This window comes from Aplidium turbinatum, chromosome 2 (assembly GCF_918807975.1).
Source record: "Aplidium turbinatum chromosome 2, kaAplTurb1.1, whole genome shotgun sequence".
Classification (NCBI taxonomy): domain Eukaryota; kingdom Metazoa; phylum Chordata; class Ascidiacea; order Aplousobranchia; family Polyclinidae; genus Aplidium; species Aplidium turbinatum.
Window position 1 is genome coordinate 56,898,785 of NC_137473.1, and position 13,109 is coordinate 56,911,893.

General features: G+C 38.0%; 1 protein-coding gene across 1 annotated transcript; it reads right to left on the bottom strand.

Annotated features, from left to right (window-relative positions):
- Positions 1-8,958: 8,958 nt before the first annotated feature.
- Positions 8,959-12,656, bottom strand: LOC145764469 (zinc finger BED domain-containing protein 5-like). The gene is made up of 2 exons (XM_082576083.1): positions 12,410-12,656; positions 8,959-9,506 (listed from the first exon to the last, which is right to left on the bottom strand). Exons 1-2 carry the CDS (start codon positions 12,654-12,656, stop codon positions 8,959-8,961), a joined length of 795 nt encoding a protein of 264 aa, XP_082432209.1.
- Between the last annotated feature and the right edge of the window lie 453 nt (positions 12,657-13,109).

A 13,109-nucleotide genomic window follows, 5' to 3' on the forward strand; every position in this document is an offset into this window, starting at 1 on the left:
TGTAAGTCGCTTAAGTCTACAAACAATCTATGAAATTGAATAGAACATACTGGCATGACAAATATATTTAAAGTTTTTATCGTTTTCCTCAGTGATTGAGGTTCATGGAAGTTTCTTTGGCTGTTTCCACCAATCATGTTAAGATTATTATGCTACAAAGTGAACTAACTTTAAAACATAATTGAACATTGAGGTGAGGCGCTTGTGGAAGGCGTTTGGTCACCCGCCCATCGCCACCCCATAAGAAAAGAACGTGTAATTTTTCTGGGTTATATAAACTTATCTTCCTCATTTCAAATCCCTTTTCATTGAACTAACCGGTAGGAATAGTTTCAGAAGCGGATTTAACGAAAACAAATTTTTTCATGCCTACCAAAATCTTCGAAAATATTACAATACTCCAAAGTGAAAACATTGCACGCTCAATTATTTTAAGCTAATAATTTAGTCTATAGCAGTGGTTACAAACGTATATGAGGTTATGTCTTGCAAAGCATAAAGAAATAGGCTATGGGAGGATTGTGATGTCGATAGCTCAACCCTTCAGCACTTGTTCTGTACATTAGGCTACTAACTCTATTTTTTCCTTACATAATCGACCAGTGATATCTGTACTTGGCTGGAGTTGCCATCATCGTTCAACTTAGGAGGTTTTCAATCTAACTATTTTTCATACTAACCGGCTTTTTGGTGCTGATTTTACCCAGTCAGCTTTTGTTTGTGCACTTTCCATTCATCATCTGATCGGTTTTTTTTTTCATTAAATGTACATTGTTGAACCATAGGCATACGAAGCCGAGTAACGTAATCAAGTTTAACATCTTCAAGTTTATTACATATAGAAACACAAAACTACGCAACAAATTAAGTATCGAAAGTTTTCGACATCACAAGATGTCCTCTTCAAGAATAATATACATACATACAACTTAACTACATCTAAATAAAATACAATGGTCAGGAAAATGAAATATCTTCTGACAATTTATGATTGAACTGACTCGTGTGAGAATAAATTCCTTTGCATAAAATACAATGGTTAACTAAATCTATAAACAGGAAAAGATAAAAACTGCACAGTATTTCTGACTAGCACAAACTCAACGATCTAGGCTCCACGAGAATCAAAGGTAACTGCATCAAAAAGTGTTAAACAGATCACATGATATGGTAGAAAGGCAAGGTGCGAAAAACTAATTTTAAAATACCGAGAGCAAGAAAGACGAGCCGCAAGCATACAATTGTCTGTTCAAAAGTGGATTGTGACGTTTTATGTACAAGGCTTCCAGGATCATTTATCGACTAGAGCTGGGGCACACCTGAATTTGAATTCTATACAGAAAAGCGCAATAAAAGATCACATTTTCTCATGTACAAAATTCCAAAATAACGTTTCTATCAAGCAATTTGAGATCATGTCCAGAGGCAGGTCTGAGTATCAAACTAAGATCTTGGAAGCCTTGTACATAAAACGTCACAATCCACTTTTGAACAGACAATTGTATGCTTGCGGCTCGTCTTTCTTGCTCTCGGTATTTTAAAATTAGTTTTTCGCACCTTGCCTTTCTACCATATCATGTGATCTGTTTAACACCTTTTGATGCAGTTACCTTTGATTCTCGTGGAGCCTAGATCGTTGAGTTTGAGCTTGTCAGAAGTACTGTGCAGTTTTTGTCTTTTCCTGTTTATAGATTTAGTTAACCATTGTATTTTATGCAAAGGAATTTATTCTCACACGAGTCAGTTCAATCATAAATTGTCAGAAGATATTTCGTTTTCCTGACCATTGTATTTTATTTAGATGTAGTTAAGTTGTATGTATGTATATTATTCTTGAAGAGGACATCTTGTGATGTCGAAAATGTTCGATACTTAATTTGTTGCGTAGTTTTGTGTTTCTATATGTAATAAACTTGAATATGTTAAACTTGATCACGTTACTCGGCTTCGTATGCTTATGGTTCAACAAGACAAACTCTCTACCGAAGCTCTAATTGTACATTGATAGACAAAGCTGCCTCCCAAGTGGTGTCTTCGGTTATTTATCATCGGCGTTTATCATCGGTTGGGAACCTCTGCTTCAATGTCTGAGACAGCCATTATAGTCATCATCATGTGACTGATTATGGCGGGATTGGTAATTAGTTCTGATTTCTAGCCCTGTTTCTTTCGTGCCCAATTCAGAAAGTGAAGCTATGAAGTTCCATTTGCATTTTCAATTTGATAACTGACAACATTCAATCTAAGTATTTGAAACCTTGTGACTTGTTAATTAGTAACGAATTATTGAAATAATGATGATAAGAAATGTTTGCAATTTATTGTCTTGATTTGTTCAAACTGATACCATCAATCAATGCCAACATTACACGTAATGCGTGAATAAACACACAATGACTGGTAGATGCGGTAAACACAAACAAAGGGAGAAAGCAGAGGCTTCCACTGTTGATACAGATCTTATTGAGATTGAAGAAACTTGGTTTACTAGCAGTTCATTTTATATCATGCATTGTTGTGAACACTTGTCATTGTTGTGAACACTTGTCAATGTTGTGAACACTTGTCAATGTTGTGAACACTTGTCATTGTTGTGGACACTTGTCATTGCTTTGTACACCTGTCAGAAGATATTTATCTTCTTTTCTCAATTCTAAATAACGTGCAACAACAATTTTTTTGAATGACCGGTTTGCTCAAGTCACTGAGAATAGCCTACCCATCTCTATCACACCATTTCTATTTGAACCGACCATATCACTTCCATGACGTATACGCCCCTAATACAGCATTCCATGTTCACTCCAATAAAGCCTTATTGATGTATTTCTTGCGGAATACGAGGAGCAAGTGGAACCATTTGACCAAAAAAACTGGTGGTTCTAAACCATAAAAAGGAAAATAATGAAAGGCTTCGCTGTTTACGTGAGTCTTGACATATTGCCGCCATAAGCTATTCCTCAGCTTCCGTTAACGTTTGTTGTGCCCTTTAGATTTACATACCGGGTTCTCTACGTTCGGAAACGTATGCCGCTGCGATAAACTGCTCGTTTGTTGAGCAACAGATTTATCAACTCAGCGTCTTATGCAAAGCAGACATAAAACTTTTTTTACCCCAATGCGTGTAAAGTGCTTCAGTTAGAATTATTATTTTAGAAAATCGTTTCTTCGTTGGATTAAAGAATCCGAAGTTTTCTAGCATCTGGAATTGATCAAGTTCGTGTGTGTCATAAGCTGCAACAAGCCAGGTATGTAGCCTATGTAGTTTCAAACACAAACGTACAAACTGCAGCATGCGAATGGTCAAATGGGTAGTTTGGTAAGAAGTTTTAAACTGAACACGAAAAACGTATACAAAAGCTGTAGTCTACTTGGGTTAGGCCTAACCACATTTAGAGAATAACTGAATTTTGAGAGGCCTTACTATTTGTTTGAGTTCAAGTTTATTCTTTAAAAATTCCGTACAATAAAATAAGAAATATTTAATATTAGGAGACCTAGTGTTTTATTTGGAAGGCTATGTGAACATGTTTTTGTATCACAGTAGAATAACCATGCACGAGTTGTAGGAATGTTTAGTTTTTGAATCAGCGTTGCTGTGCAAGTGTGCAATGATAAAACAAGCAAAAAACTGTGTTAGGCAAAAAGAAATAAGCTCTTATCAGGGAACAAAGTGCTAAAACCACTGAAGATAGATTAAGTCTGTTCCAGGTAAGTGGAAACAGGGTCATACAACCAACGGAACAAAACATTGTCCACACACGCAAATCCCACGAAAAACACAGAAAAAGTAACTTTATTAAACGGTGTATTTGCAAGGTCAGATGCATGTTATTGTGTTTTGTTGAAATTGCTTCCCAAAAAGCTACTTATTGGATCCTCTCCTGATGCAAAGCCAATTTTCTGCGGGATTACAATGTGAAAAACTCTAGCTGTGTTCGTTGTCGACGTCGTGTGAGCATTTGGGGTCGAACCTCCATTTTTTTTAATGAAGTAAACATTCACATTTCGAAATTTCCGCAATACCATTTCATACGTAAAGGCAGTAGCGTTGATAGGGGGATCCAGAGAGTAGTTTTGGACCCGGGCCCGGTATAATTTTAGGGGCCTATAACATTTCCAAGGGGTCTGAGAATTTAAGAAACCACAGCGTATCCTTTGGTCATAGTGATTTTTTAGAAGAGTTTTGATTTGGGTTTCAAGGATCTCATTGGTACTGGACTTAAATTATCTTTACAATGGCCCTGCGTAAAGGGGTGCTCATCGGTGGCGAGTAACTATTCCCAAGTTGCTGCAATAGCATCTATAGCATTTCATAAGTGAAGGGTATTTGTTAGCATAGCGGTGTTATGAACTCAAGTTCATGGCAGTTCAAGAAAATATACAATATAATGCAGGCTGCATTCGGCTTAACAAAACTTACTGTGTTCCTAATTTTTACTGTCTGGTTGTTCCCGACAATTTTCACCAAATCAAACGTCATATAAAAACCGTTCAAGTCTACTGAATATTACGTCATGGAAATTCCTAAAACATGAGCCAAAATTGCACCAGCGTTCATAAGAATTGTGTCAGACCTGTTTGGGCCTGTTTGGGCCTGTTTAAACAGGAAATATTACATCAGCTTTAAACACCTGTTGGAATGACTTCATAATTGTCTTTCATTATTGCGTCACAGTACTGCATACGTGAATTTGAGATATTGCTATCTATTCTGGTCATTCGTAAAATGATTGTTTGAAAGTTGGCCGCACATTTAACTGTTGGCTTAGTGCTTGCTAGCTGGACAAAGGTTCCGTCTTTTATCCAAGTAATTTGTATTGTAGTGACAGTTTTTAGGTGTACGGCGTTGCACCAGTCATTTCGATAGCCTCGGGCTAATTTTACTGGAATACACTTTGAATAGACGTTTCGAAAGTGTGTTTATTTTTTGGGTCATTGCATGCAGACGAACGGATTTGGGAATCTTACGTTACAATTTTCCCACGAAGAGATTATGGTTTACCGCTGTGACCACTGGTATGTGGCCATTTAAATTCTTGATTTGTCCATTCCTGGTGCAAAAGTTTTAGGAATGCAATCCCAATTTCGCTACAAACTTCCTTATGGCCATTCATGTTTTTGAACAAAATATTTTCTGGTTGCAAGGTTTGTAAATATTTAGGGCCCAGTTGATTGTTTGGATTTCAAGCAAATCTGTCACTGGATGAAAACCTGGTGTTGAAGCACAATATTCGTTGTGTCACACTCAGTTGAAGCACAATATTCGTTGTGTCACACTCAGTTGAAGCACAATATTCGTTGTGTCACACTCAGTTGAAGCACAATATTCGTTGTGTCACACTCAGTTGAAGCACAATATTCGTTGTGTCACACTCAGTTGAAGCACAATATTCGTTGTGTCACACTCAGTTGAAGCACAATATTCGTTGTGTCACAATCAATATGCGAAGCACAATATTGGTTGTGTCACACTCAGTTGAAGCACAATATTCGTTGTGTCACATTCAGTTGAAGCACAATATTCGTTGTGTCACATCAGTTGAAGCACAATATTCGTTGTGTCACACTCAGTTGAAGCACAATATTCGTTGTGTCACACTCAATATGCGAAGCCTTCCTACAGTCTACAGAAGATATAGCCAGTGTGGCGAAACAGTAGGCTACTTGGTTGCTCATGGCAAGAAATTGACGCATAAAGAACCATTTCGACGTAATATCGACAAAGGTCATACCAGCAGTTTTCACAAGAGCCTTTCTACCAGCGAAATACGTTGCTTTAAATGTAATGGGATAGGTCATAAGGTTATTGATTGTCGAATTAAACCCAGGAATGGACGAAAGTGGTGCAACTTCTGCAGTAGATATGGGCATGAAACGACAAGTCGAGTTCACAAACTACACATCAGCCGTTGAGGAACGTGACCGGCACTATAACTCACCGAGTGGGATGTGCTATGCAAATTCGAGCTCTATTGCCAGAAGAGGGATGCCAGATGAGAGTGGTGGTTGGTCAGAAAAGAAGAAAATAGAGGATATATCTAAAGAAAAACAAATTGACACTAATTTGCCCATAGTGGTTGGGAAAGTGGGAAATAAGGAGGTAAAGGTTTTACTGGACACTAGATGTACTGGTATAATTATTAAAAGAAACTTAGTCAGTGAAGATCAGTTGACTGGTAAAACGGGTCAAACCAGGGCAATTGATCACACTTTAATTCAAGGACCTTTAGCGAGAGTGCATATCAATACTCCTTACCTTACCGAAATTGTGGAAGCCTTGTGTTTGGAAAGACCTTTGTTTGATCTAGTTCTAGTGATTGGTAATATGGATAAAGCAAGGGCACCTGGTGAACTGATCCGGAGTGGGGTATATCTGCCGCCGCCGTTACGAGGGCACAGGCAAGTAAGAGGGAAGATAATGTAAAGCCTCTAAAGGTAGCTGAGGTACAGTCCAAATTAACCGTTACGAGGAATAAATTGGCTAAGATTCAAGAAAACGACCTGACTCTGAAGAAATTTGTTAATATGAAAGGCCCAATTAAAAGAGGAGGCAGGCGACGACCATTTCGAGTTTGCTATAGATGCGGTATACACGGACACTTCGCTAGGGAGTGCGTTGCTGACGGCAGACATTCGGAAAACCGAGGTTGCCGTGACAACCATTGCTACCGATGTGGGGAGATTGGACAATGGACACATAGCCAGGAGCTGCCCTTTTGATTAAAAGGCTTGCTACAACTGTCACAGAGAAGGTCATTTGGCCAAGGACTGTCTGGAGAGGAAGCGTTTCCGATGTAAGAAGATGGGTCATCTCGTCCGCCGGTGCACAGAAGTAATTGAGGACGTTGGAAGCTTTCGCAGTAAACTTAATTATTGTTTTGAAAAACGCTGTCGTTGGTAGATCATGCAACGATGAACTATTGAGTCATTGAAGATAACTTATGAGAATTGTTTTGTTGAGTAATTAATTGTTTTTGTAATGTGTTTTGTATTGATTGTGTTGTTATATTGTTTGCAACAATATTCTAAGGGGGGGCGTATGTCACAATCAATGTGCAAAGCCTCACGACAGGCTACATTATATCTTGACCGAACGTGCTGTTTTGATTGTAGAATTCTTGAGCGATATGTTATTATTGGTTACTGTCCTGTAGTGATCTCTAATCGCGTTATGTGACGTATTTCCAGAACAGTTTGTGGACGTGCAAGTCGGGAGTATTCTTTGCTTGACTTGCCAGGTGTTGGGTGTTGTGACATCTTAAAGATGTTTGCCGGTAGCAAAATTTGACAAAACAATGAGCTCTTATGATGTAACGTTATTGTACCTTCTCGAAGTTACTAGACCATCAAACCTACTATAAATAGTAGCGTAATTTGCGTAACTATTATTATGAGAGATGATTATTATTGTTGTGGTGATAGTTGGTAATAGACACAAAGATTATTGTTAATTGAGAGTTGAAGTTATTGAATACGAGTAAAGCAAAGTTGATGCTAATATAATTTCTGATTGAAATCAGAATCGTATGAGAAGCTGTGAGTGGATTACGTTAAACTCGATTAATAGTTGTAAGCGTTGGAATCTATTGCTGTTCACTGTTACTATTACTTTGATTAGTTGCTGGAAGTGCTGAACCTTTCGGTAAAGTCCTTCAAGAATTTTCAGTATCATTTCACTAGTAGAACTATTCGACCATTTAATTGACTGCTTTTCGGTGATATCCCATTAACTCGACGACCTGTTATCAGCCGGGACCTGATGGTCCCGCCCTTCACTAGTTTTGAAATTTTATATAGAAGGAATTCTCCTAAAGCGCTGATATTTCTTGACTTTTACTTTTTATCATTTGAGCATCGTTTAAACCTAATTTGGTTATTTTTGGAACATTATGTGGTTCACAATAAGCATTTTGTCACAGGTTGTTCAGAAATTTTGTCTAAATTCCTATATTTTGGCAATCGGCCTCGAAATGACTCATCGCTTCTGCTATTGTGTACACAGTGGCCGCAGTCAACCGCGAGTCAAGTCATCAATCACACATTTAAACTTAGAACTAAACGCAATGGAACTCATAGTGTAATTTATCGTTTTATCTAAATCCCAGGCAGTTTTTGTTGCGTCATTGCACAATCTCGGCAAGTGAAGTTGACCAGTTTTTACGAAGATTCGACGTGTTCAAAACATGAAAAGCAAACTTTGGCTACTAGGAATAATCCGTTACTTTAGTTTAGTATTTACACTTTGCTACTTCTGAAACGAAAAACAGGGCTAATCACAACCGAATCATCAACCACAGTTATCCACAAAGCGTTGTACCATTATGTGTAGACGACATCAGAGGAACGGGTTATTCCAAAAAAAGAAATAATCTCGGCAAAGTTTATGATCGTCGCTCCAAATGCAATATGCCTTTTTGCACAAAGCACATATTGAAACTATGTATGTCATGCCATTCATGACATGTAGGCTACAGTTGAGAAGGAGCGATCTTCCCGGCGTAAGCACTACCTGACTACTCACAACAGAACAGCGAGCATTGTGTTTCTCTAAATCAGGGGTCGGCAACCTTTCTTCAGTCGCGGGCCAAAACAAAACTGCGCAGATGTCAACGGGCCGTACAAGTTTTCCATTTGCACTTCCGTTTTCTTTACTTTTCATAATATTGTTAAAATTGGCGTTCTTATCAGAGTATCTCCATATTTAGCTACTATAGGCTTATATAGATTAATATAAAGAAAATTAGTAACAATTGGTAACGAAAAACACCAAGTACTTTATTTATTGACAGCACAACATTAATGTGATATTTGATGTTGTTTCCTGCTAGAACAGTGGTTCTTAACCTTTTTTCTATCAAGCCCCCTTTCAATAATGGTCATGAGCCTCGCGCCCCCCTAGATTTTAATTAAGTATCATACCAAAAAAATTGCATTTTTGTCTGTTTATTGTACACATCAGTAAGATACTTGACATTGCTTCTTAGCAACTAGATTTTTGATGCGAGGTTTAACTCCAAAGAATGAACAACGTAAGTCTCCTTCAACTCTCAACCTGTTTCTGTACTTGGTCTTGATAGCAACGAGAGCAGAAAATGCAGCTTCACAAAGATACGTGGATCCAAACATTGTTAGCATTCGAAAAGCCCGAGTTGCGATAAAAGGGTAAACAGGAAGGTAATTGGCCCAGAACGTCGCAAGTTCCAGTTCTTTGAAGTCTTGTTTAGCTGTGAAGTTGAACTTCATCTCAAGAAACTCCTCTTGTCCTTCTTCAAAAATATCAACTACTTCGCATTGAAACGGGTTTCTGATGAACTTCCAGGTTTCACGCTTCTCATCCAGATCTGGAAAGTATTTGATGAACTCCGCTTTCAATTCATTAAGGTGGATTTCTATTTGTTTCTTCAACTCAGACTCAAAGTTACCATCTTTGAGAGCAGAATCCAAGTTACTGAAGCTTGCTGGATTTCCTTGTTCAATTCGACTCTTCCAGAGGTCAAGTTTAGCTATAAAAGTTCAAATGATGTCATGATGCTTAATGATGTTGATGTTTTTCCCTTGAAGCTAAAGGTTGAGAGTATTCAATGCTTTGCAGATAAATACAATAAAATACAAAATATGACAAACAGCATAGGTCCTAGGACATTAAAGTAATTAAAAAAAATTGAAATTGTTGTAGAACTCGCGCCCCCCCTGAGAGAGGCTTCACGCGCCCCCCCGGTTAAGAACCACTGTGCTAGAAAGTTTCTGAAGGTCAGGTGATAGGTTGGATGAGGCAAGAATCATAACATCTTGCAAGTGGTCATCAGTAAGTTGTGTTCTCAACTTGCCGTTAAATATACGGTTAATTGACTATTACTAACGCAACTTATGTAGCCTGCAACTAGCATGCAGTAAATAGGCTAATATAACCGGACTTCAAGGTGAAACTGCCAAGTACCTTGATGCTACCTTCTGCAAGCTTAAGCTAAATTTTGCCCCAAACCTAGTTTACTATAACAAAGCGACCCGTGATCGATAGGTCGCGGGTACAAAGGCGCTTTGTGATAATTTCCTATGCTTGGTGGATTCTAACAAGTAGCAAATTCTTCAAAGACAAGAATCACTTGTTGAAAAAAACGGAAAAATGGAACTGGGAGTAAATTATAACTCTAAAAAATAAAGTAATTTAAAAGTCTGGACCGGCTGTCACTAAAAAGGCCAATTCCTGCTTCCTAAGCTACACATATTTCTAAATTATCAACCTTCAAACAAACTAATTCTTAAAGCTTCAAATCTATCAAACTATCTGTCAGGCCTGCAACGTCGCTCTCTCTAAAATGCAGTTCGCAGAGAAAGAATATCAAGGAAATTCAAAATGGCGACAATGCCCTAACTAAGCATTGTTGCGGCATAAGTACACAGGCTACGTGATTACAAGTGAGCGTTACGGATAAATATGGAAAAGTAAAAATTGCGAAAGTTTTACATAACATTTAGTAATCTTAATTCTGTTATGTCAAACCAAATGGCAGCATAAAATAATGGGATGTTCGTTTTGGCCCGCCAACTACAATTGCAAAAATGCTGCGGGCCGGATAATTTTGCTTGGCGGGCCGGATCCGGCCCGCGGGCCGTAGGTTGCCGACCCCTGCTCTAAATGCTTGTAAACTGAATTTTTCATAACTCCACGATCATTTGTGTGTTGAACCAGAATTGTGGTACATTTCATTTTCAATTATGTAAAAGTAAAATTAACTATTCTTACATTGTCTCGACATTGCCAGACTCAAGTTAAACAACCCAGACAGAAAAACCCGTCATTTTTACATTGATTCAACGTCTGAAAAATGACGGGTTTCGCTGTCTGGGAAATTTAGCTAAAAGCAGCAGCCCAGGCAGAAAAGTTGGCTTTTATATCGTTTCAACGTTTAGCTACATTGAAAAGTATCAAAAAGAAGCTTTTTTTCTGATTCTAAAACATTTTGGCAGGTTGAAATGAAAGCTACACTCTATGTTATGACATGAAACGCCTGCAAAAACAGCAGACTGGAAATCGTGTTACCTATACTTCTAACCCAGCCAGTAAATCAACCACTTTCAACAATGATTCGACGTCTGCAGACGTTAAATAAATGTAAAAAGGACCAATTTTGCTGGCTGGGAAAGAATGTGATAACCTAGAGTTCTTTCAACCAGAAAATCAATCTGCGAAGGTTGAATCAATGTAAAAAAATGATTTGCTGGCTGGGACGCGACAACTATTTTATGCTTTCATTCATCTTGATTTGTCATGAGAGATACTGCGATGCTAAGCAGCCATGACCACATGTGGAGAACCTATCAGTGCAATTCATCACAATAAACTCAAAATCGCTTGATGTAGTATGAATATGAAAAATACTGTATTTATTGTAGGAAAAAATAATTTGTTTCAATGTATTTTTTTGAATGGTCACAAAATCATCAAAATTAAAATTCGAACGAAGAAAATTGGACATAAAATGACTAAATGCCAGCAAAATTTGCGTTTTTAGAGCTTTTTTGCAACATATGTCTTCAGAATACACAAACTAAGCATTTATTTCGAAAACAAATAATTACAATATAAAATAAAAGCATTTGACTATGTGCATGCAAATTTTCTCAAATGTGCGATATTTAGCGGCTGAGTTATAACCCATTAATCAGGGCGTGGCCAAATGGTCCCGTCTCGTGCTTTTCGCGTGTCTTTGACACGAATACCAGAAAGGGTTAAACTACGTCATTAATCCTTTCCAAGTCTCTTTCCTGATGAGATAGAAAGAAATCTTGACAATTTATCTCGGGAAAATATCGTTCAAACTCATCATGCAAGTTTTGAAGATGACTGATGATGTTATTCTTCAAGTTTTGATTGAAATAATCTCCAGTTATCTCCGTCAAGCGGCATTTGTGGCATCAGTGTGCACGATTATGATACTTCCTGGACCTTGAAGTTTCTTGTTTAGTTAATTTAATGCTTCAAATATATCAGCAAGGTAAGTTAAAATAGAAGATCCATCTCCACCAAATACCCAAAAAAGATCGTGTTTTTGTTTTGCAACTGGCTTCTTCTCTTAGTTCGAAAATACGAAAAAGCATGTTCCCTTTTGACAGCCAGCAAGCTTGCGTGTGATATAAAAGTGTAGCATGATCGCCATCCATACCTTTACAAAGCTTGCTGAATAGTCGAGTGTTGAGTGCTGAACTTTTCACATCGACTTTAACTACCACAGACATATATGTTCGTGAAGTCTCTTCGGAATAGTTTCTGAAACAAGCGCCGCTTTGTGAATAAAGCAGTTCCTTGAATTGCTATATTTTTCTGCTTCATCAGGGAAATCAATCCAGACTTTGCGCAATCATGGCTGGAGCACCGTCAGTGCATAGCCTACCCCAACAAGCTTACTCCAACTCAATTCGGTTTTGTCAAAAATGTCAGTCAACATTTGAAAAATATTGGCGGCTGCCTTTGATGTTGTTTCCAAAGGTTGGCAGAACAGAGATTCCTCATTCCTTCTTTTAGCTGCAACATATCTGACATAGACAAGTAGCTGTGACAGATTGGATACATCGGTGCTTTCATCCAGTTGAAGAGCAAAAACAGAAGAGAAGTCCATCTTCGATAACACTTTGCTCTTAATATCATCCGACATTTCATGGATTTGCGATTTTATTGTTTTTTTAGATTGTGAGATTTGTTTCATTTTTTGAGATGCTTTTTCTCCAGCACCAACTTCACACTCTCCAATATGCAAGGTTTCAAAAGGGTTTCACCATGTGGCTTTTAAATCATTGCCACATGCAAAACAACGGCATATGATGCATGTACAGCGGCTTTGTTAGTGCGCTAAAACATTCCAGTTTGGTCTAGTTTTTGTCTTTTCAGACGGGACAGTTTTGACTCAAAAATCACGTTCGCGTACACTTTAGCCTACCCGTTAACCTACCCGTTACCGTACCTAAATCTATGCCATGACTGCCGAAAAAGCTGATGAATTCAAACAGCAAATGACATACCTAACAATGAAGTAACTAAGAGATAAGGATGTTGCCAATAACAATCACAAATCGTAGCGCTAACAAGTATCAATTAGTCACTGGAGTGC

Bases quoted from the DNA above. Each gene is read 5' to 3' on its own strand.
- LOC145764469 (XM_082576083.1), bottom strand. From the start codon at position 12,656: ATGTCGGATGATATTAAGAGCAAAGTGTTATCGAAGATGGACTTCTCT. The intron at 9,507-12,409 runs GTAAGCTTGTTG...GAACTTTTATAG, and splicing joins CAAAACCGAATTGAGTTGGA to CTAAACTTGACCTCTGGAAG.